The sequence below is a fragment of the Erpetoichthys calabaricus genome, chromosome 6 (assembly GCF_900747795.2).
Source record: "Erpetoichthys calabaricus chromosome 6, fErpCal1.3, whole genome shotgun sequence".
NCBI classification, from domain to species: domain Eukaryota; kingdom Metazoa; phylum Chordata; class Cladistia; order Polypteriformes; family Polypteridae; genus Erpetoichthys; species Erpetoichthys calabaricus.
The window spans coordinates 92,343,019-92,366,110 of record NC_041399.2 but is presented as its reverse complement, the minus strand read 5'-3'; the positions used below and the strand labels follow the sequence as shown (position 1 = coordinate 92,366,110).

The 23,092-nt window shown below is 36.4% G+C and overlaps 1 protein-coding gene across 2 annotated transcripts in view; it reads left to right on the top strand.

The window, feature by feature from the left end:
- LOC114653469 (cadherin-12-like) overlaps positions 1 to 23,092 on the top strand; it is a 348,240-nt gene that overhangs the window by 296,014 nt on the left and 29,134 nt on the right. For both annotated transcript variants that reach the window (XM_051929400.1, XM_028803816.2), the window contains exon 8: positions 18,889 to 19,010. In XM_051929400.1, the coding sequence (XP_051785360.1) occupies positions 18,889 to 19,010 (122 nt within the window). The remainder of the gene's footprint in view (positions 1 to 18,888; positions 19,011 to 23,092) is intronic.

Sequence of the window (23,092 nt, the reverse complement as noted above, 5' to 3'; positions counted from 1 at the left end):
TTATTAGCATTTATCATTGTAATAGAAATAGGGACAGCAGGTGCTAATATGAACAGTTTAGGAAGCTTTAAACCGGAACTGGCTGTTCAGGTAAGGATTAAACAAGAATGTTTCATGTAATGGTAGCCTTTTAATTTACCACAGCATAAAAACAATTAAAATATAATTTTAGAGTTGATTGACAATGAGCACTTCTATTAATCTAATTCTAACTAAAGTAACAAAGGAAAAATAATCTCAGCCATCCAGAAAGAGAAATAATATTTATTCAAGACCCATGGAAGACATTCTACACACTGGTAATGAAAACACAAATTTAATTTACAAACTGTCCTTTTTTGCCTAGCAAAATTGTAAGACATATTGTATATATTGTAAGAAATAAATAAATATATATACTGTATATATTATATATATATATTAAAATAACTCAAACTCTAGAAATAATGTCAACAGCTATTTCTAACAATTATGTCATCTTTAAAATAAAGGAAACATCCTTTCATTGCCCAATATAAAGATATGATGAAAAAGCAAATCTTTTGAAAGGAAGCCATGAAGACAGGTTTCGCAAATATTAAGGCATCATAGGTGAAAGGACACTGTACATGTGACAAAGTATGAGGCCCCGCCCCTTGTCTGAGACAATTTTGACGTTTATTATTGTTTGTCAACACCTGACAAAATAACCTCAGGTTAAATCATTTTACCATACAGAATGATGTGATATACTTTATTAATCCCTGAGGGGAAATTGTCTTTTTGCATGGCTAATGTAAAATAAAATTCAAATCAAACTCATACAATATTATACAGACTTGGCACAGTCAATTAGTATTGGGCCATAAAGTTATTAAACAGTCAACACCATTGGTGACAATATTCACTTGTTTACACAGCAAACCCTCAGTAATTTGTATTGTTAACTAACATGTACTATTATGGTTTAAAAATACATCACGCTCTAAGCATTCATATTGTAAACATCTCAATTGATTTTCAATATTTACCAAATTTTTAATTACATATAAAATATGTAGTGTTCTCAAATGGGTTGTGCAGCATCTTGCTCTATAAGTGTACTCTTACTGATGGAAATACACCAAACCGTGTTTGTTACCACAGTAATAATAAAAAAACATCTTGTAACTGTTTAGTGCTACCAATTGTAATGGTCTCTATTTCACAGTATTTCTTGCGCACCAATTGTTTAAAAAAGCAAAATGGGGCAGACAATCAAATAATGACTACTGTATTCTCCTCATTTTTCTGAAACTTCTTCTAATTAGACCACTAGGAGTATAACTTATTCTTTTTGTAGTATAACCCTACTTTCCACACTAATTAATGTCTGAGCTACATAACCACATGCTGCTGTTCAAGAGACATGCAAGATGCTTTTGCTTCATTTTTTCCTTCCTGTGGACAGTTTTCACATTTTTATACTTTGTTTGCATAGGCTTCCAGCTGGGTTACAGTCCTTCTGTATAGAAATATGTAGTATAGTGGTAAGCTACAGTACCTGAAAATTGCTCACTATGTATGAAAAAATAAAACACTTTTCTAAACAGGTTAATATATAATATATATAATAATATATAATAATATATAATACTGCATCGGTCTGTCGTGGTGAAAAAGGAGCTGAGCCGCAAGGCGAAGCTCTCAATTTACCAGTCAATCTATGTTCCTACCCTCACCTATGGTCATGAACTATGGGTAGTGACCGAAAGAACGAGATCGCGAATACAAGCGGCTGAAATGAGTTTCCTCCGCAGGGTGTCTGGGTTTTCCCTTAAAGATAGGGTGAGAAGCTCAGTCATCCGGGAGGGGCTCAGAGTAGAGCCGCTGCTCCTCCGCATCGAGAGGAGTCAGATGAGGTGGCTTGGGCATCTGATCAGGATGCCTCCTGGACGCCTCCCTGGTGAGGTGTTCCGGGCACGTCCAACCGGGAGGAGGCCCCAGGGAAGACCCAGGACACGTTGGAGGGACTATGTCTCTCGACTGGCCTGGGAACGCCTTGGGATTCTCCCGGAAGAGCTAGAAGAAGTGGCCGGGGAGAGGGAAGTCTGGGCATCTCTGCTCAAGCTGCTGCCCCCGCGACCCGACCTCGGATAAGCGGGAGACAATGGATGGATGGATGGATATTATTATTATTATATATTTTTTTACAAGTAACGTAATATACATAACTTCAATCAACTGTTGCCTCTTCCAAAACAGGGTGAGTGCCTGCCTATTCTGCCAGGACAGATTTTGGCACCCCTTCACTTAATATTATTCACTATTGTAAATATTGAATGTATGAATCATGTTTACACTTAAAATACAAATGAATCCTTAAACGTAGTTCTTAAAAAAAAAAAAAGAAAACTATGATTGCTGGCTTAATCACTAGTTTTCCTTAAATTAAACATTGCTGATATTTCCAGTTTCTGCATTTACACTATTTAAACCATTCTATTTCACTTTCTACCAGGCTAAAAGCCATTTGGTCAAATTTATGACACGCAAAGAGGGATGATGATCTTAATCAAATCTCAGGTCGTATGGGTGTATGTAAAACCTTAAATATTTTTTACTCTGTTTTATACGGTATAATCTTTTTTATTGTTTTTCTAGGGCAAATGAGTACACATGCTATATAATTTAGTAAGACAGATACAGTTATATATTATGTTTATGTTCAAATTATTTGTCATGTACACAGTACAATGAAATCATACTTATCTGCCACATACTAGTGACAGTCGTACAACACCAACAGCAGGAAATTAATACAACACTGTAAGTGAATGAAGCATTATACATGAAGTGCAACATTAGACGATATCTACAAAAGCATTCATGCAGAGTGGCTGCTGAATAGCTTTAAGGCCCACAGTGTGAGTTCTAATGGATTTGTACTGTTTGGCAGAGTAAAATAACTTCCTGTGTATTTCAAGGTATCTCAAATACATTCTGAGATATCTTAAAGTAAACAGGAAGTCCCATGGAAAGAATAAGCAGTTTTACAGGAAGAGATTTTAAGATATCTTGAAATTTACAGAAAGTTATTTTGAGATATCTGAAAATGTATTTGAGATATCTTGAAATGCACAGGAATTTATTTTAAGTTATCTGAAAATGTATTTCAGATATCTTAAAATGCTTGTGGATGTATTTTAAGATATCTCAAAATGTATTTGAGATATCTCAAAATGCACAGGAACTTATTTCACACTATCTCGAATTGCATTTCAGAAATCTCAAAATGTATCAGCGTATCATTTCAAAATATCTTGAAATCTATTTGATATTTCATAAAATGCATTTCAGATATCTTGAAATAGATGCATTTTCACATATTTGTAATTTAGTTTGAGATATCTCTAAATGTTCATTTGTCTTGCCATACGGTTGGATAATATGATTGTCCATTGCTGACTTTTCATCATGAGTGCTTCATATGTGTTAATACTAATCTGTTCCTCAAAGTTCACCAGACACTGTATTCATGGTCTTCCTGTACTTCATTTTAGCTTTTATATTTCTCTTCAAGCAACTCTATGTGCATAATCATATATAGTTTAATAGTTCTAATGATTATTTTTCTATTAAAACAGTTCATCTTATCTCGACATTTGTTGCTGGCGTTCATTAATATTGTTTACATGAAGCTTTTTATTAGGTATATTTAGAATTATCAATAGTATTATGACTGTTGCCCTTGTAGCAGATAAAACCTGATTTTAGTTGGGAATTATGACTAACTAACTTTCTGAATGACTCTTTGTACTTGAGTTATACCTTATTTGTGTCTCTCAATATTCATAGCAATTTATATGCTTGTTATAATTTATATAACTCCAGATGGTTAAATATAATTATAGTATTTTATATTATTTTCCTATTTTCTGCATTTTTATATTAAAAACACATTGTTTTATCTACTATCTATGATACTTGTCCCATATTTCCTATCCCTATACATTAGTAAGTAATGCAAATCCCTGTTATTTCTTATTTTGACACCAGAACATCAGTTGATGCTTAAGCTGTCATAACTTTTGATTTACTATTGAGAGTAGATTGTAAGTTTCATCAAGGTCAGGCATTGATATCAGTAGTGTTAGCTGACTGCATCTGTTTGCTCCCTGGAGCACAATATAGATTGCTTTCTAAACTGCAGCTGTACCTTCCAGCTGGCATTGAATTTAAAATCAATAAAGTGAACCATGCCCTTTGGCTAACAAGGAAAAGAATAATTTGTTGCTAATTTGGAAATGCATCTTAAAAGACAAGAAATGATGCTTAATAATCATATTGAAAGACTACCCAAGGAAATAAATCAGATGAAAATGTGTTCAATATGAAAATAAATACTTAATTTCTTCAGGGAGAAACATAATGGATTCATTATATATATATATATATGAAAGAAGAATTTTCAACACTGGAGATATGAATACATTTAATGCTTCATATATGGCTTTTCTAGTATATAATGTAAGGTTATGTGTACAGTATATTGTAACTCATCCCTAGAGGGCACTCTCCAGAACCCATCCCAAATGAATTATATGATGTAACTGATTAAAGAATAACACAAAACGAGAAATGTCTATTTGATCTATTAGTCCAATCCACTCAGCCTAAGGAGGTACATTGTACACTCTCTAATAGTGAGAAGTGCCTGCCTGCTTTTCGTACATCCATTATCACTCCATCTCACATATATTCTTTCTTTTACGTTTAGTCTGTCTATTTTCCTGATCTCCAGCTTGTCTAGAAACTTTTTTACTCTGCTTCTCACTATAAATACAATGGCTCCTGAAAGAAATAGTCTATTGCTGTCCTATTTCAGAGGCCAGCAGGCCACAGTGTCTTCTTGCATTCCAAATTTTGCCTTTTTTACAGGCTTAAACAATTTCAGATATACCGTACCAACAAATGTGGTAAGTTATTTCTTTGCGTTGTGTAAAAGTAAGTTATTCAAGATAATTTCCAATATTTATTTGTATTTATAAGGCATCAAGGAGTACCTCAAGGCTTTGTCGTTGATCCCCTTTTGATTCCTCTCTTTCTTATTCTACACACATAAATCACATTAAGAAACTTTCTTACTTCAACATCCATAAGATATCCCATGTTCACTCATTCCTCTCCTTTTGTGATTGCTGAGAAACTTGTCCATCCTGCATCGACTTCTATAATCCCTACTGGCCATTGCCTCTTCGGATCTTTTTATAACAGCACCACTTGGTTTAAAACTCTGCTGAAAATAAAGTTCGTTCTATCTTTCTTACACAGCCCCGCAACAGCAAGCACATGACTCCCATCCTTCTCCGCCTTTACTGGCTTCCTGTGTTTTATAGGATTGTTCTATTGCTAACCAATAATGTTGAAAATGGCCTTGCATCATAACCTCTTCCATCATTATGCCCCTGTCTGCTCACTAAGGTCCACCGATTCTGACAATCTGATTGTGCCCCAAACTAAACCTGTGTGCTATAGGTGACAGAGTCTTCAGCTCTATTTCACCCAAACTTAAAATTAATTAGATTGGCTAACTCAATTCATTCTTTTAAAAAACACTTAAAATACATTTAATCAGGAAGGTGTTTCACTTACCCTGACATTCTGACCCTTCTTTTAGTTTACCTGCTCCATCCATCCATCCATCCATTTTCCAACCCACTGAATCCGAACACAGGGTCACGGGGGTCTGCTGGAGCCAATCCCAGCCAACATAGGGCACAAGGCAGAAACCAATCCCAGTCAGGGTGCTAACTCACCACAGGACACACACAAACACACCCACACACCAAGCATGCACTAGGGACAATTTAGGATTGCCAATGCACCTAACCTGCATGTCTTTGGACTGTGGGAGGAAACCGGAGTACCCGGAGGAAACCCACGCAGACACGGGGAGAACATGCAAATTCCACGCAGGGAGGACCCAGGAAGCGAACCCGTGACCCTTCTCCATCCATATGCTAAAGATGATTTGCATTTGTATCACAATCTATGTTATTTGTTCTGAGTTTTCTTGTAGTATTTTGTATATTTTGTATTTGTATTTTGGTTTATTGTCTCTTTTTTCTAATTCAAAGCTTTGTGTTTCCTATATTTATCTCTTATTTAGTGTTTTATGTGGATTAATTATAATTAAAACCACACAATACTTAAATCTCACTTCTTCATTTAGTCTGGTAGGCCTATCTAACCATTGCTTTAGCTGTCTAAATAGGTTACTGTTCTCTAAATATGTCATAACCACTTGTAAGAGCCAATCTTAGAAAGTTAATGTTAAATTTCACATAGGTGTCTGCTTAATTTCAATAGAATATCAGTTTCTCATAGTTACTTAGATTATGGAATAATCTTTTCCCCCCTTTAAGTTAACATGAAATAGAACTTTCTTAGCTATACCTGTAAAAAGAAAGTGTTAATTAAACCAGTTTTGAAATAGTTTCACTTCTAGAAACATGGACTGTTGGTTTAGTTTATAAATAGAACATTGGCATACAGTTTTCTGACCGTGCTGTTTCTTGATTGTTTTGATATGAACATTTGAAACTATGACTGTATGATGAAATATAGAGAGAAAAGAAACAAGATAAGTATGCCTTAAACAGGATTTTCTTCAAACAAGAACTCTTCTTTTCTTTGTAATATCTGTTTTTTCTTTATTTTTGTGTAAACTGTTTTGCCTTGAATTGTACTGAAATCCTTAAAATAAACATATTTGGATTATGTAATGATTTGAAAACACATCACACTGAACTGTTCTATGAAGGAAACTAAAAGCTGCACAACTCTGGTAATTTTGGATAAGTGCAGCCACACCACTATTTACTAGTGTATCCATAATGTACTTACTCAGATCAGAATACATGACTAAAACGTTGACCATTGTCCTACCTTCTAAAGTGGTCCGGTAGCAGACAAACCTTATAGCAACTTCTTGAACTGTTCTAAGCAATCCATAAAAAAAAGAGCTGAAATAACAAATTTGAATTAGGCACAATTTTTCTTGCAATCTTAGACTCCAGGTGTCTCCATCATTTTCTGAAATGTGCATTGTAGTTTCCTAGACGAAACGAGGAATCAGCAGCTCTTTATCATGAGGGCCCCACTGACCTTTGAGTCCCTGGTTCTGCATTCAACAAGCCCATATGGGAACCATACATACTATGTAAAAGATGTATATCCATTAATATAAAAAGTCAAGCAACATGATAAGAGAATAGAGTAGAATACAACAGCCCAGATTCTAAGATCTGGTACATTCTAAGAAGCTTGTTTTTTCCATTTATTAACTGTTTTATTAACCTATCCTAAATCGGACTATAATGCAGCACATGTACCCAAAATCTGGCTCTAGACACATTGTTTTTGCATGCAGGTCAGTCCAACGATGGCTCCAGAGCCATTGTTGTGCATACCGGTCAGTTGAATAATATCTAAACAATACTTTTTAAAATTCACACACAACCACTGGTTCCTTACCATTAAGGGCAATGTCTACTAGTCTATCTACATCTGTTCCTCAGATGTCTGGTACATGAATACCATTAAACCTGTCTCCCCTCTTCATGTTCTGTGTAGTGAGCCCACATGCTAGCTTCACGAGAACCTTCTACAGTCAAGCCTGGCTATGCTCCAGGGATAACCAAACTAGCAGTTATTTATTGCCAAACAACACTCCTAATGTAGGTCCTGGTATCAATGTTCTAGGCAAGTAGTCTTTGGTTGAACCATTGTGGATTTCAGTTGATGAATTGAATTGCCTTCCGGGTTGGTTTTTCAGGGTATCTAATATTTGAAGATCTTTATGATACAAAATCTCGCAACTAAGTCAAGGGCAACTAAGTGGTAATTCAGAAAGGTAATTTATTTATGCCTGAAATAAGTTATTGGTGACTGAATTAGTATATCTATGTACAGTAAAAAAAATCCTCATTGTGTTTTGAATCAGGGTAAAATATTAAACATCATATATTATTAAGTTCCAGTATTGCCTCACTTTCACACGAAAACCTTGATTTATAGTATCTATTCACTGTTATTCAAATGTTTGGTGAGCGGAGAACGTCTTATAGGATTGTGATTGGTTTTTGTTCATTTATATGATCTAGGCAGTGTTTAAGAGGATTGACAAAGTCTCCACTTTTGTAGACTGTGCTCACAGTGACATTCAGAATCTATTTTTGCATCATTTACTTATGCTTTACATCTTTCATAATTTACATTATGAAGTATGGCTTCCATATTTGGATTTTTTCTTAGTATTGACTATGTTACTTAGGATCCTCTTTGCCACATAATATCAGTGTTATTCCTGCTCTGAGACAACTTAAATGATTTTGATGATTTTGTATCTCTTTCAGGGAATTTTGTCTTAAATTTTCTATAAAGCAAAACAGAATACTTATGTATTGAAGGTTATGGCTGACACTACTACTGTAGGTTTTCTGCCTAACTAAAATGTTTTCTGTGTGAGGATTACATGTGGCCGTATGTTTATGTGAGTCTTCCACAAGAACACCAGTTTATTCCCACAAAATGTTGTCATATTGTTCAGTTACTCTCAACTGGCCCAATGTGTTTGCCAGAGAGTGTAGATGTGTTGGTGTGCTAAGAGTTTCTATTACCTTGAACCCATTACTTCTAGAAACAGACAGCACATTATAAAATGGATGAATGATGTAATCTTGTGGGGTATGCACAAGACAAGATCAGATTTTCAAGAAAAGATATTTTTTGGGGTATAAGTACAGAGTACAAGGAAGTATATAATAGAAGGACTAGGACACATAGTGACCATAAATAAAAATAACAAGCATTATGCCCCCTGGGCCTTAATTTCCTGAGCTGAGCCCTTACTTACACTAAGAAAATGTTCCCCTTATATCCCCTCACTGCCTTCCTATTATTCAAAAACTTTTGTAAATACTGTGGCCTTCTCTCCTTCCTCCTCCATTCTGCCAGGTGAGCCTTTGTCTTCATCCTCACTTCACTCCTAGCTCTAGACACTCCTGGACTGAGGGCTGGAGGCTCTCTTATGTCCTAACCTGGAAGTATGTATCTAATCTAACTGGCATATTCAAAAAGTACTTCAGAGTCAGCTGAAGGCCTCAGAAAGTACTTCTCCAAATGTCCCCAGGTATTCCTCTCAGTTAGCTTGCCTGCCAGAAGTAGGACTTTCTGGGAAAAAAATTAAAAATGCTAGCATATGAAAAATACTATTCTGGGTACAGTATTTGTTAATAACATAGCACATACATGTGTAAAACAGTTCATAAGCATTGTTTAAACATGTCATAACAACCATAAGACAGCTATTGGGGGAGCACACTCAGAGCTAGCTTATTGGTTTGCTTGTTCATAAAGCTTAACATCTGTCCTAAACCATATAGATGATTATAGTTTAACATTATTGTTTAGTCATCATTGATTGTTTTCTTACCTTTTTTATTTTTTTTGTAGTGAACTTCATCATCTTGTCATGTGTGTACCTTTCTCTCTGTTGTTGTTGATGTCTTTGATTCATAGGCCATGCCAACTTTCTCATGCATCACACAGGAGTTTTACTGCTTTCGTTGTTTGTATTGTCACAAGGTTATTTTTGTTTTGTTTTTGGATATTGTTATTTATTTACCTTATCTTATTTTTTGCAAGTATATGTTTTTTTTATTTTTTTATTTTTTGCACATAAAACAAAAGTTACTGCGGCTAAGCCATTTTTGTTTTCTTTTTGGAAACTTGGAGACCATAATTTGGCAAATGACCAGGGCGGACCTGGAAAATCAGACCATGACACTTTCAGGCAGCCATACACGCATCAGAATCCTACACTGTCCTGTTATTGACATCTGTTTATCTGTAGAAGCAATAGTTGATCCTTGTGATACTTTCAAGCCTTACTTAGATACACAAGACGGCTTTTCAATATTTCATTCGAAATGGGACAATCAGATTATTTCAGTGGCTGCCTAAGCCCTGCTTCTGCTTACAATGGACACTCGTATTTTGAAAGTGCTTTCTTTGCTGTTTTTTTTATCTCAAATGGATGTTGTGAAATGTGCACAGTATGCAGTAGAACTTGATATCCAGTGATATTTTAGAGTATCATAAAATGACTTACCTTATGCTAAGTAACATTTGACATTTAATGTAATTATTTCAAAATTTTACTCCAATCCCCTTTACAAAATAAATGTCATTGAAGATGCAGTTCTTCACCTGTTGAAATTAGCATAACTTCTGTAACTGTATCAGAGAGAACAATGTGATTTATAAAAGCAGTTAATGATATACTTCATGTTTTGTGAAGGCTATATAGAATATGTTGAGTCAGCATTAACAATAGAAATAAAATTTCTAGATTATTGCTAAAGAATTTGACTTATCAAAAATATTATAAATGTAATATTATAAAGGAGACTCTGTTAGCTTGCATGCCTTTTAAAGATAATTCCACAAATTTGCACTCTTTCATGGAGAATCAAGCACAGCAGTATGCCTTTTAAACTGACAAAACTTTCCTAAATGCACTTGATTACTATGAAATTATAATATACGCTTGATTAGTGGTGCTTAATCTGGAGTTGCATCTAGCAAAACTAGACTTGTGGTAATGGTTAATTAAATGTTTCTCTATAAATGTATGCAAATAGTAGGGGTGTGCAGTTCCTAGGAATAGCTTCAAGCATTTTGTGCAAATTGTATGGACGCTAGTGATGTGAGAATTACAAGCTGTCATGTGTGCAGTCATGAAAAATATTTTAGACCTACTTCCCAAATAAAGTAGTCTGCCTTATACAACTAATTTTCAATTACAGTGTTGAAAATGTAAAGCTATAAAACTGATGTTATTTTCCTCAGATCTGTTTTTTGCAATATTTCAAAAAAAGAAAGCATCTTTAGATTCCTGTGAATTGTAGCTGAAAAGTATATTTATAATTGATAAAGTACTGTAACTATTGATTTTATGTTATACTGTAGCTGCTCAAAATCATAACATATCATTCTGAAACCTGTCTTATGCAGGTTGGTGACAAGGTGGGGTAAGAAAAAGGAACCAGCTCTTGATGGGGTCCCAGTGCATTGCAGAGCCCACTTATGATGAACTTGGATCATTGAGAAAACCACACAGAGAGTGTGCATATAGCATACAGACATCAACTGAGCAAAGTGCCCAATTGGAGCCCTGGACAGGGGGAGGGGCATTTGATGTCAGCAGCAGGTGCCTATTAAGTTACCAAAATGGCATCCCTAATTGTCCATAGTACACATTCAGTATTAATAAACTTGAAAGACAGAGGGGGTGGCTCCAACATAGATGTCCAGAGTACGCATCCCTTAACTTTCTTAAATGGTTCACCTTGGGTGACCGCATTCTAGGTGGCCACCTAACTCATCTATTGGATTGATTGGCTCTAACCCAAAATGCAGGATTTGTGAGGCAACAATGTTAACGATTGTGCCTCATGGCAGCCCATGCTCAAAATCAAGACAAGTCAAGTTGGGGAGCATGCACTGGTACAGTGCGTTGCTGCACCCACTACACGATGAAACAACCCAGGATCCCGTTTGGCAACCCCCGAGACAAACACGCGGTCCAGTCCCACCTTCTGGAAATGACCCTCTATCTGCTGCAGCCAGGTGTTACATGGGCGACCCCTTGGCCTGGTCCAGCCACTCGGGTCCCCAACAATGAGGATCTTGCGAACTAGATCACGCTCGGGGAAACACACCAAATGGCCATAGCGCCGTAACTGACGCTCCCTCACAATGCCGGTAATGTGCCTCATTCAATACTCCATGAGCAACCACTCATTCAAAACAAAGTCAAACCAACGGTACCCAAGGATTTTCCGGAGAGACACAGTACCAAAGGAGTCCAGTCTTCATCTCCGGTCACTGGATGGCGTTCATGTCTTGCAACCATATAGCAAGACAGGAAGCACCAGGACTCTAAAGTCTTGGACCTTTGTCCTTTTGCATAGATATCGGGAGCGCCACACACCCCTTTCCAGCGACCTCATGACCCCCCCCATGCTCTCCCAATCTGTCTACTGACTTCATAGGAAGAGTCACCAGAGACATGAATGTCACTTCAAGGTAAGTAAATCTCTCAATAAGGTCGACACTCTCTCCGCAAACAGACATACTGCTGATGGCTGTGCCCAAGAGGTCATTAAAGTTCTGGATCTTGGTTTTTATCCAGGACACTCACAAGCCCAGACTCTCAGACTCCTCGCTCAGTCACTCGTGCACCCCGGTCAGAGCCTTCATTGACTCTGCGAAGATCACAGCATCGTCTGCAAAGTCAAGATCCATGAATCTTATTTCACCAGCAGATGCCCCACAGCCGCTGGACCCCACGACCTTGCCCAACACCCAGTCCATACAAGCATTGAACAGAGTAGGAGCAAGAACACACCCCTGACGAACCCCAGAATCAACTGGGAAAAACATAGAGGTTCTGCCTCCACTCTGCACAGCGCTTATAGTACCAGTGTACAGGCCGGCCATGATATCCAGCAACCTTGAGGGGATCCCCCGAACCCTCAGGATGTCCCAAGGGCAGCTCGATCAACTGAGTCAAACACCTTATGAAAATCGACAAAGACTGTAAAGAAACTGCCGATATTCGTGTTTGCACTCCATGAGAACCCTCAGTGACAGGATGCGGTCGATGGTAGACTTCTTAGGCGTAAAACCAGACTGTTCCGGTCGCTGGTAGGTGAGCAAGTGATCACGGATCCTATTGAGAACGACCCTAGCAAAGACCTAACCCAGAACCGAGAGCAGTGTTATCCCCCTGTAGTTGCTGCAATCCAGGCAATCACCCTTCCCTTTCCAGATAGGGATGACAAGTCCTGTTTTCAGGCAGTTGGGATGATACCAGTCTCCCAAATTGAAGCAAAAATTGCTTGCAATGCAAGGGAGGACAGCCTTACCACCAGCCTGGAGAAGTTCACCCCGGATCCCACAGATCCCTACAGCCTTTCCTCCCCTCAGCAGGTTCACCATCCATGCAATCTCAGTGAGATTCGGTGGTTCACAGCTAATTGAAGGGGCAGCCTCAAGGATATACTTATATACAATTTTTGTGGACAATGTATGTGCCACATATGATACATGTGTTGAACTAGATGGCGAACAGGTTAAGACATTCCTGTAAATCACCTTGCACATATGAAGTATGTTTTGTGAAAAAAAAGTTTCCGCTATTCAAATGTTAACATCATTTTGACTCACCCTGTATATTACTAGATTCGAGATTTTATTCATTTCACACATGTATACACTCAAGGGTATATAGAGAAATGCAGTAAGCAACCCGCACTATGCAATTATATTAAAAATATAAATTGAAAATGGATATAAAAATCAAAAGATGCAGATAGAGCAGGGGTGGGCAAAGTCATTCCTGGAGGGCCGCAGTGGCTGCAGGTTTTTGCTCCAACCCATTTGCTTAATAAGAAGCACTTATTGCTCTAGAAACACTTCTGCTTCATTTTAGTTATCTCCCTCATTAAGATTTTGAACACTTATTGCTTATTTAAGTCTTAAACAGCTGCATTCTCGGCTTTTAATTGCTTCTTATTAGCAATAAGATGCAAATGACAAAAGAAACCAGCAGTTATCCATTTTGCCTGTTACCCTTTACACCTGTGTGTATTTATCATGCAATATTTGGTTTAATTAAATACTTTGAAGGAAAGAGAAGAGAAAAAAGAGAAGGATTGAGGATTACCCTTCCGTTTTACACTTCAAAGTATTTGGACGATATCCTTAGAATGGAAAAAAAAATCTAGGATATGAGAATGACTTGACATAGCAGAGTTGAAGCACTAACAAGCCATGAAATGTAATTATTGGCAAGGATTGTTTTCTAATTAAGCAACTGGGTTGGAACAAAAACCCGCGGCCACTGCGGCCCTCCAGGACTGACTTTGCCCACCCCTGAGATAGAGGTATAATAATTATTAAATAATAAATAACAGTTAAAAAATATAAATAACAGATGACTATTTTTATAATTTTGTGAAATGCATGACAAGATGACCATTTGTTGTTTTTATCTCCTGGGAAATAAAGTTCTATCTCAGACTTTCTGTTCATGATTTGAGGTAACACAGGCAACTGTCAGATCTTAACCATTTAAACTGGCTGTAGAAAGGGTGAGAGTCGTTCATGATCTTGGCTACCTTTGTAGTGCACCTTTTTGTATATAGGTCCTGTGGGGATGGTAGTGATATCCCCATGATGCACTCACACAAGTGCACAACTCTCTGTCTGCCAGGCAGTGATGCATCCTACCAGAATGTTTTCAATGACTACGTGATGGAAGGGCTTCAGTATTGTTTTTGACATTCTGAATTTTTTCAGTTGTCTGAGATGATACAGGCACTGCCTCATCTTTCTCATCAGAATGTTTGTGTGTGTGGACCATGTGAAGTCACTTCTGATGTTCATTCCTAGGTATATGAAACACTCGGCCTTCTCCACTGCAATACCATTAATGAACAGAGGTGTGCACTCAGTTCTTTATATTTTGTTCTTCCTGGTAAACTCCACTATGAGCTCCTTTGTTTTGCAGACTGATGGACAGACTGTTTTCTTGACACAATAGTGACAGACCAACCACTTTGTCTAGGTAGGGTTTAACATTGTTGCTGCTATTAAAGGCATATAACAGTTGTATCCGCAAATTTTACAATGGTGTTTGAGCAGTACATGGGATCATAAAATCTACCTAAACCTAAACAATCATGTGTGTATAGTGAGTACGGCAAGGAACAAAGAACACACCCCTAGGGGGCGCCAGTGTTTAGGGTAATGGAGCCGTAGGTGTGTTTTCCAGTCCGAGATCCATGTGTATAGGATGTAGCAGAAACCCCGATTCTGTAATTCTGTTGCTAGTCCAGTGGGAACAATTGTCTTCAAGGCTGAGCTAAAAATCATTAAAATAGTGGAGTCTAACACCTTGGAAATGGCATCATCTTAGGATCTGTTTGCTTGGTATGCAAAATTAATTTTATCCATGTCTTTAGGAAGGCAGGAGCAGATGTGGTCCTTAATCACATCTTAATCACACGGCTGGTAGTCATTCAAGCTGGATGGGGAGAAGTTCTTGGGGACAGGAGGAATTGTGGACATTTTGAAGCAAGCAGGGACTACAAACAGGACCAGAGATGTATTAAATATAGTGATAAACACAGGAGCTAGCTGGTTAGCACAGACCTTCATCATATAACTTGTTATACCATCAGGACCTGCTGTTTTCTTGACGTACACACACATCAGAGCTCTTCTCACACTGTGCTCAGACTAAGAAAAAGGTTGGTTACCTCTAGCTGGAGAGCTTGTAATAACCCTATCAGCCTTGCCACTGGTATCTGGTTATGTTGTACTAAACATCTTCTGCTGTAGATGCCAAAGCATGAGTCATTATTTAAACCAAATAAAATAAAGAAGTACATACACAAGTTGATTTTTTAAAAAAGTGTATAATATATAGTACTATATTATACTGATCGACAGGGCTGTTGTCATGGTTTAGATCATTACTACGTGGATAGACTTTTACTCCCTGCAGCTCTAATAAAATAGACAAATTTGTAGATTGTATGCAACAAAATGAAATGTAGATAAGAAAACATACATAGTGGTAATTTCAACATCTAGCCTCAAGATGGAACTAATTTACTGTGATTTTAAGAAAATATTTTGAGCATGATTTCTATCCAGAATATTTACAAAATCTGAACAACATAATGGCTAATGTTGTATCTAAAAATTCTAAAATATTTTTTACACATCATAAAATAATATCTTTTTTATCACTTTATTAAGCATCTCTAAGTAAGTCATTATTTATGTTAATTATTCTTATGCTTTTATATGAATGCATGCAGGTATGCAGCTAGTGTCTTAATTATAGTAAACATTTTATAATATGAAAATAATGTTGGTATTATGCCATTGTTAGCACTGCACAAACAATCTTTTTTTATTCTTCTATTTGTATATTTTATTTTATTTTCACAGTAACATTAATCTAATTTTAGGTTTCTTATGACATTAAAATCAGGAGCCGGCTTACTAAATACAATGCCTGATATTGATTGTTTAAAATGATGGGCTACTGGACACATGGCAATATAATACAGAAATTAAACATTTATGTTTTCCCCAGTCTTGGGACACAATGAGATTATTTTTAACACCGGCTTCATAGAACTATCTTCCTCAGCTCTCCTTCTGGACACCATACCCTCATTAAACTTCCTTCTACTTGATCCATTGTTCTTTGTGGCAAACCTAAGCTCCCTACAGGTTTCATTTTCAATTCTCAACTTTCTACAGTATCACATACTTGATATTCAGTATATACTTATGTGTAAAAATATGATTGTCTAGTAAACCATCAAAAATACTATATCAATTTGTATAGTATTCCTAGGCCTAGACATTATTAGATCTAAATGCAAACATCTTTCTCATGATTGTTGAAATGTAGCACATCATATCTGGTACTGTATTTGCTCTCATACTAAATGCTGAAATAAAATCAGATCAGGTCAGCCATTTTAGCAATGTTGAGCCCTATGTAATTTAATAAATTGTATAACACCTTACATGTCTACCATCACCTGAAAAAATGTAATGAAGCTACTACATATTTACTTTTTTCTCAAAAGCTTTCAACTTTAGGATGTCAGCAGAAAAAAAATATAGTTCAGTTACAGTTTTGTCTTTTGCCATATTTCTGGGTACCATTGAGATGTGTTTGGATGTTTTAAATGTAAACTAGAAAATGTGACATTATCACATTGAAGTATAATCTATACTTGCTGTGGCAATGCCCCACCTCTGCTTCTGTGTCATAATATAAGCATCATTCCAGATAGAATGAACTCCAGGGTGCTGCAAACCTGTGCCAACCAGCTCTGTAAAGTCCTTCAGTACATGTTCTTCCTTTCCCTGAGTTTGCAGAAGGTTCCACAGTTGAGGTAAAAATCCTATGTGGTTCCAGTGTCAATGAAAGTGCATTCCAGTGATCCAAGGACTTCAGACCAGTTGTGCTTAATTCATACATCATAAAGACCTTTGAAAGGCTGGTCCTAAATACGACCCCATGTTTCCAAACATCTAGATCCTCTGCAGTTTGCCTATCAGACAAATATACAGTAGGTGTGGAGGATGCTCTGATCTACAAGTTCCACAGGGCCTAATCCCACTAGGACAATGCCAGCACCAGAGTCATGATAATGTTCTTTGATTTTTCCTGTGTCTTTAACACCATTCTGCCTCATCAACTGTAGAAAATGCTCAAGGCATGTGATCTTGAAGCCACCATAGCCCCTGGGATCATGGACTACTGGACCAACAGACAGCAGTTTGTGAGTCTCAAAGACTGTGGTTCAAAAATAATGTTGTGTAATACTAAAGCACCTTAGGGAGCTGTCCTGTCTCCCTTCCTGTTTGCCTTCTATGTAACCGGCTTCTAGTACAATACCAACGTTTGCCATCTACAGAAATTCTCAGATGACTCCTCCGTCATAGGCTGCATTAATAATGGAATTGAGTCAGAGTTCAGGAGGCTTATGGAGGACTACATCTTGGGGTGCAGGGAGAACCACCTGCAGCTAATCATCAGTTAGAGAAAAAAGTTGGTGGTGGGCATTCCAAGGAGCCTCTGAGACCAGTTATTATTCAACGGGAGGACATGGAAGTGATACAGAGCTATAGGTATCTGGGGGTTCACATAAACAATAAACTAGACTGCTCTGACAACACAGAGCCAGTGCAGACTGTACATTCTGAGATGACTCAGTCTTTTGATGTAGGCTGCGAGCTACTGGAAATGTTTTACTTGTCTGTAGTACCCATTGTATTGTTCTACACTGTGGTCTCCGAGAAAAACAACTTAGTTCAAAAGATGCACAATGCCTGAACACACATATCGGGAAAGCCTGTTCCACCACTGAGCTAACCTTGGACACTATGGAAGTTGTTGTGGAAAAGAGAATGGTGGTAAAACTATATGCCAACATGAACTATCCCCTTCAGGAGGTGCTGTCTGGAACACTTTTAGCCACAGACTCATTCCCCCACATTGTGCTAAGAAGCAACTCTGGGGAGCTTTTCTGCCTGCTGCTATCAGAAAGTTCAATGCTTCCTCCCAACATCCCAGGCTAAATTCTTATACTGTTTAAGTTCATTTTGCTATTAATGCACAATATACATTAGTCTATCTATCTATCTATCTATCTATCTATCTATCTATCTATCTATCTATCTATCTATCTATCTATCTATCTATCTATCTATCTATCTATCTGTTGATTGATTTTATTACTTGTCCTGTGAACCTGTAGCTTTTTTTAAGTTTTTACTGCTATATGCATTTAATTTCCCCTTGGGATTAATAAAGTTTACCTCATCTAGTCTAATATTCATTAAATATGTCCTTAATGAAAATATTGTTCTCCATGTATAAGAACATATTTAGGACTGTACCAATGTTTTACCCCAGGTAGGTAAAAAAGACACTCTTTCTTTCTCACAGGTACTTATAAAAATATTTCTGTAAATATTAAAATAAATTAAAGAATTTAGGGAAATTTAAAATCTTACATTCATGTCCAATAACTAAATAGAAGCATACACCACAGTATTGCAAGCTTTATGTATCTGCTTGTTTCTTGTTTGCAAAGTTTGCTTTGGTAAAATTGATATTTTTTAACTTAAGATAATACAATAAAAGATGAGTGCTTTATTATAGATTACCCTTTACAATTTCTGTGTCAAAGTAATCTTTTTAGATAACAATGTTGGAAATGTAATTCAAACTAATTATGTGCTTTTTTCTTAATGTAGATAACCCAGTGCTGTCCAACAAAGTTGAAGTTACAATCCATGTCTTGGATGTTAATGAGTTTCCACCTGAATTTTCAGTACCATATGAGACTTTTGTGTGTGAAAATTCAAAACCAGGACAGGTATCCATCATCTTTCATATACAATAACAAATTGTTTCTAACAAATGGGGAAAAATAGACATTATTTCGGTCCTAGAGCCGCATAGTGAATTTCTTTGTAAAGCAATACCTTGTTTGCATTAAAATATATTTAATTTTACCTGAAAAAACAATCAGCTAATGTTTACATTCTCATTTTACAAGCAAGTATGTTAATTTAAAAAAAATACTACATAATCAAATGGTAATAAATTATAAATGCCCTCATTAAATAATGTAAATTTTAAGTTCTGATATGTTTGAAAATGTATTTGTTCCAATATTTAATTCATTCATGTTTTCCAGAAGTTTAGTTTAATCTTGAAGCATAGCAACTGGTGTAGTAAATGGATGGAAGGATCATTTTACCCTTTGAGTATTCTTTTTTAAAGTTCTGTTCATTTTATTTATCTTATTATCAATTCACAGTCCATGGTCTGAAAATGAAAAAGCTTTAAATGCATACATCTGTCCGAAACGTATTCTGTACCTAACTGAAGTTAGTTGTATTTTTTATATTCTATAGCCAGGTTGTTGTATGTATTTGCAGCGTCAAAGCAGCAACGACTCATGACATGCATACAATTTGATTAATTTTTCAAGGTGTCAGTTTTCCTTTATGTGTACAGACTTACTAATCCAACGCTAACATTTACGTACCATTTACATACCTAGCTAATAATATCTGTTCCTGTTTTTCCAATGACTAGTAAGACGTGCAAGTTCGCACATCATTTGAAACATCACAGAAAAATTAATCAAACAATTGAATGCTGATGCCTGATCAGATCATTATGATACCCATAATCGTCACCTAGCAGAATACAGATTTACACATTAGGCAAACTTAGGCCCTTACTGATCAGGAAAATGTATTGGTTAAATTGAAATAGAAACACCTCAAATTTAATATCAAATGGCTTTGAGGTTAAAAGGACAAGCCACAATAACACAGATAGAAAACACAAACTACACAAACTGGACAATTCAAACACAAGACATTGGGGCTGCCTGATAGCAACAACCATACTGCCTTGTGTTTGCAGGACCGGACAAGGCTGGCAAACAATTGAAAAAAGCAATTTTCTATATACCTGCTATCTCCACACCAGACCACCAGTCTTCTTTGAAACAGGAGTATTATACTGCTGGTTTCTTTTTTAAGAAGAAGAAGGAGGACATGTAAGGTTTGTTTTGTATTTTTTCAAACTCAATACAATTGGGTGATTCTCCTCAGCATTGGGTGAAGATCAAGATGCCACTTAGCTCCATCCATTTAATGCTGCGAATAAAGGGACAAAGCCTTCAAGCCCTGTTGCTAAACTCAAAAAAGTTCAGGTTGCACATTAACAGTGTTCTAATGATAGAATCTTGTTCAACTAGTCCTGACCCATGAGCCAGAAACAGGCTTGCAGCATCTTATAAAAAGACAATTTCACACACTATAAAATCCATTTTTTTTCTAGATAAAAAAGAAATTAAGCATGTCATGAAAAATTGTCAAAAAAAATTGCTTAAGATTAAGATGAGGGTTTTTATACACATTTTAAAATTATTGAGGAAAGCATATTACTTATTTTGCACAATTTCTGGTGAGGCTGTGCACATAATGCAGAAACAGGATTGTTAGTAATTAATAAATCAGTTTATCTTTCATTGTATTAAGTTTTACCACTTTGCAAGCTTCAGTTTAAAACTGCAAATACTGTATATTGTAAATATACTGTGATTAAAATATAACACAGTTATTACTCTTGGATTTAATCTAATGTTCTGTTTGTATGTTTTATACAGCATGTGGGCCTTATGGAAGCAACATTCTTCAAATATGTATTTAAATTTAAGGTGTGAAGTGTGTGTAACAATTATGTCATTTCCCCTCTTAATAGAACACACTTCAGCTTACCTAGCATTATCATGATTAGGGTGCTGGATAGCTACAGGTCAGTTTAAACTGGCACAAGATAGCATTACACCCTTTACAGGTACAATTCTGAATTTATTGGGTATTCACTCATCCTTACATCTGTTTATGAAAGCTACCAAAGGTACCTCGCCAGTCTCAGTTGTATTGAAAATTAGATTTGGCTTAATTTCTAATGTGAAATAAAGAACGATTACACTCAGCATGCATTCTGTCAGTTTTACACAAGCTACTGTAATGATATAAAAGACAAAAATAAAGATATGGGGGGGATCCACCACATATATTGTTAAGATTTCTGCACAAAAAAAGATTGATTGTTAGCAAGAAAGTAATCTCTCTGGACTGAGTCATACACATGACTGTGGAACAAGAGGGTTGCTGTGTTTATATGGCTGAGAGGGAGGAAGAGGCAGGTCATCAGTGGGAAGTGACATCATCCAAGTGGTGGTGTTGAAATAGGAAGTGCAGTCATTCTTATTTGTTCCTGCAAAGAAGGAGAAAAGGCATTAGTGCACATGACTAGTCCTGTGTGCCAGCGTTTCAACAGTAACCAGACCCTGTTGCTGCCTCCGATGCGCTTTGTGTGTGACACTACATAAATGTGAGGTGGCACGATGGTGCAATGGATAGTGCTGTAATGACATGTATCAAGCATTCTGGGTTTGCGCTCCATACTGAGTTGTTTTCTGTGTTGAGTCTGCACCTACTCTGACTGGGATTTCTGGGTTTTCATCCGGGTACCCTGAATTCCATTCACATCCTCAGGAACATCCATGCTAAGGTATTTAGCAGTTCAATATTGGGTGAATGTGAGTGTGTGTTTCAGTGTGCTCAGTAATGGACTGTACATTGTACAGTACTGGTTCCTGTCATTTCCTGAGATGCTACCTGAATTGGAGTAAACTATTTTTGAGAATGTCTTATTCTTTTAATGAGACAGGGAGAGCAACTGGCAAAATGGAATCTGTAAATCTATCCAGCAATTTTTAAGTGTTGGCACCACGATGCAGATATTAGTCCTTTAGTCTCACTGCACTAAGAGCATGGTTTAAATCCCAACCTGAACACTATCTGTGTGGAGTCTTCACATTCTTCCTTGTGTATGTGTATATTCTCTTCTCTTATTCCAGTTTCCTCCTTCATGTCAAATATATGTGTTAGGTTGACTGACAATTCTGATTTTGAGTATGAATAAGTGTGGGTGTGTGTACAGTATGAGAGTTTCACCATAAACACAGGATCGGAAACATATGTTCCAAATCTCGATAAATCAATAGAGAATATTTTTATGTCTATTAATACATACTAGAAAACTTTAGAAATTAATGTGTTTTATTTTCAGATTTCCCAATAATAACAATAATAATTCTATAATGCAATGCTCCTAAAGACATAAGACTCATTTTTATCAAAAAATGTTCAAGAAAGGAGGAAAATTAACATCCTGTCCTCCAGAAGCGAACATGACATGTATGGTTGGTTCTGCTGGGATAAGTTAATATCTTCACGGCCGTAAAATTGGATTAAGTAGATTCTGAAAAGGGGCAGGTTGATGAACAGACGGGTGAATGTTGCCTCATTGTACATCACAATTCATGACATTACGATCCTTTTCAGTATATGTTAGGAATTAAATAAGTTATAAGTACAAAACTGTGCTTTTGTGCAACCAAATCTGGGGGAGTGCTGCTGCAAAAATAAATACATACTACAAATATATGTTTAAAAAAAGGAGAAATATTTAGCATTTTCAATATTATTTGAAGATACTAGACATGTTGAATGGATAAAAGCCAGTGCTTCATAATGCATAAAACAAGAACAAAATTTATTTTTATATCATATTTTCATACAAGGTGTGTAGCTCAAAGTGCTTTACAAAAGGTTAACGAAAATATGCAAGAAAAGAAACAACAAGTTATTAATAAATAAGTATATGAGTGAATAAATGAAATACCAAAAATAGTAAATAAGAATAAATTAATGTGCAATTACATACCATATATACTCATAAGTTGGCACTTGATTTTACAGTATAATTTCAATAATTTCAGTATTTTATAATGTCGGTCGTATAAGTCGAATGTGGAAAACTAACACTATTGGTACAAGGGGTTATGATATTCTAACGCCCTCC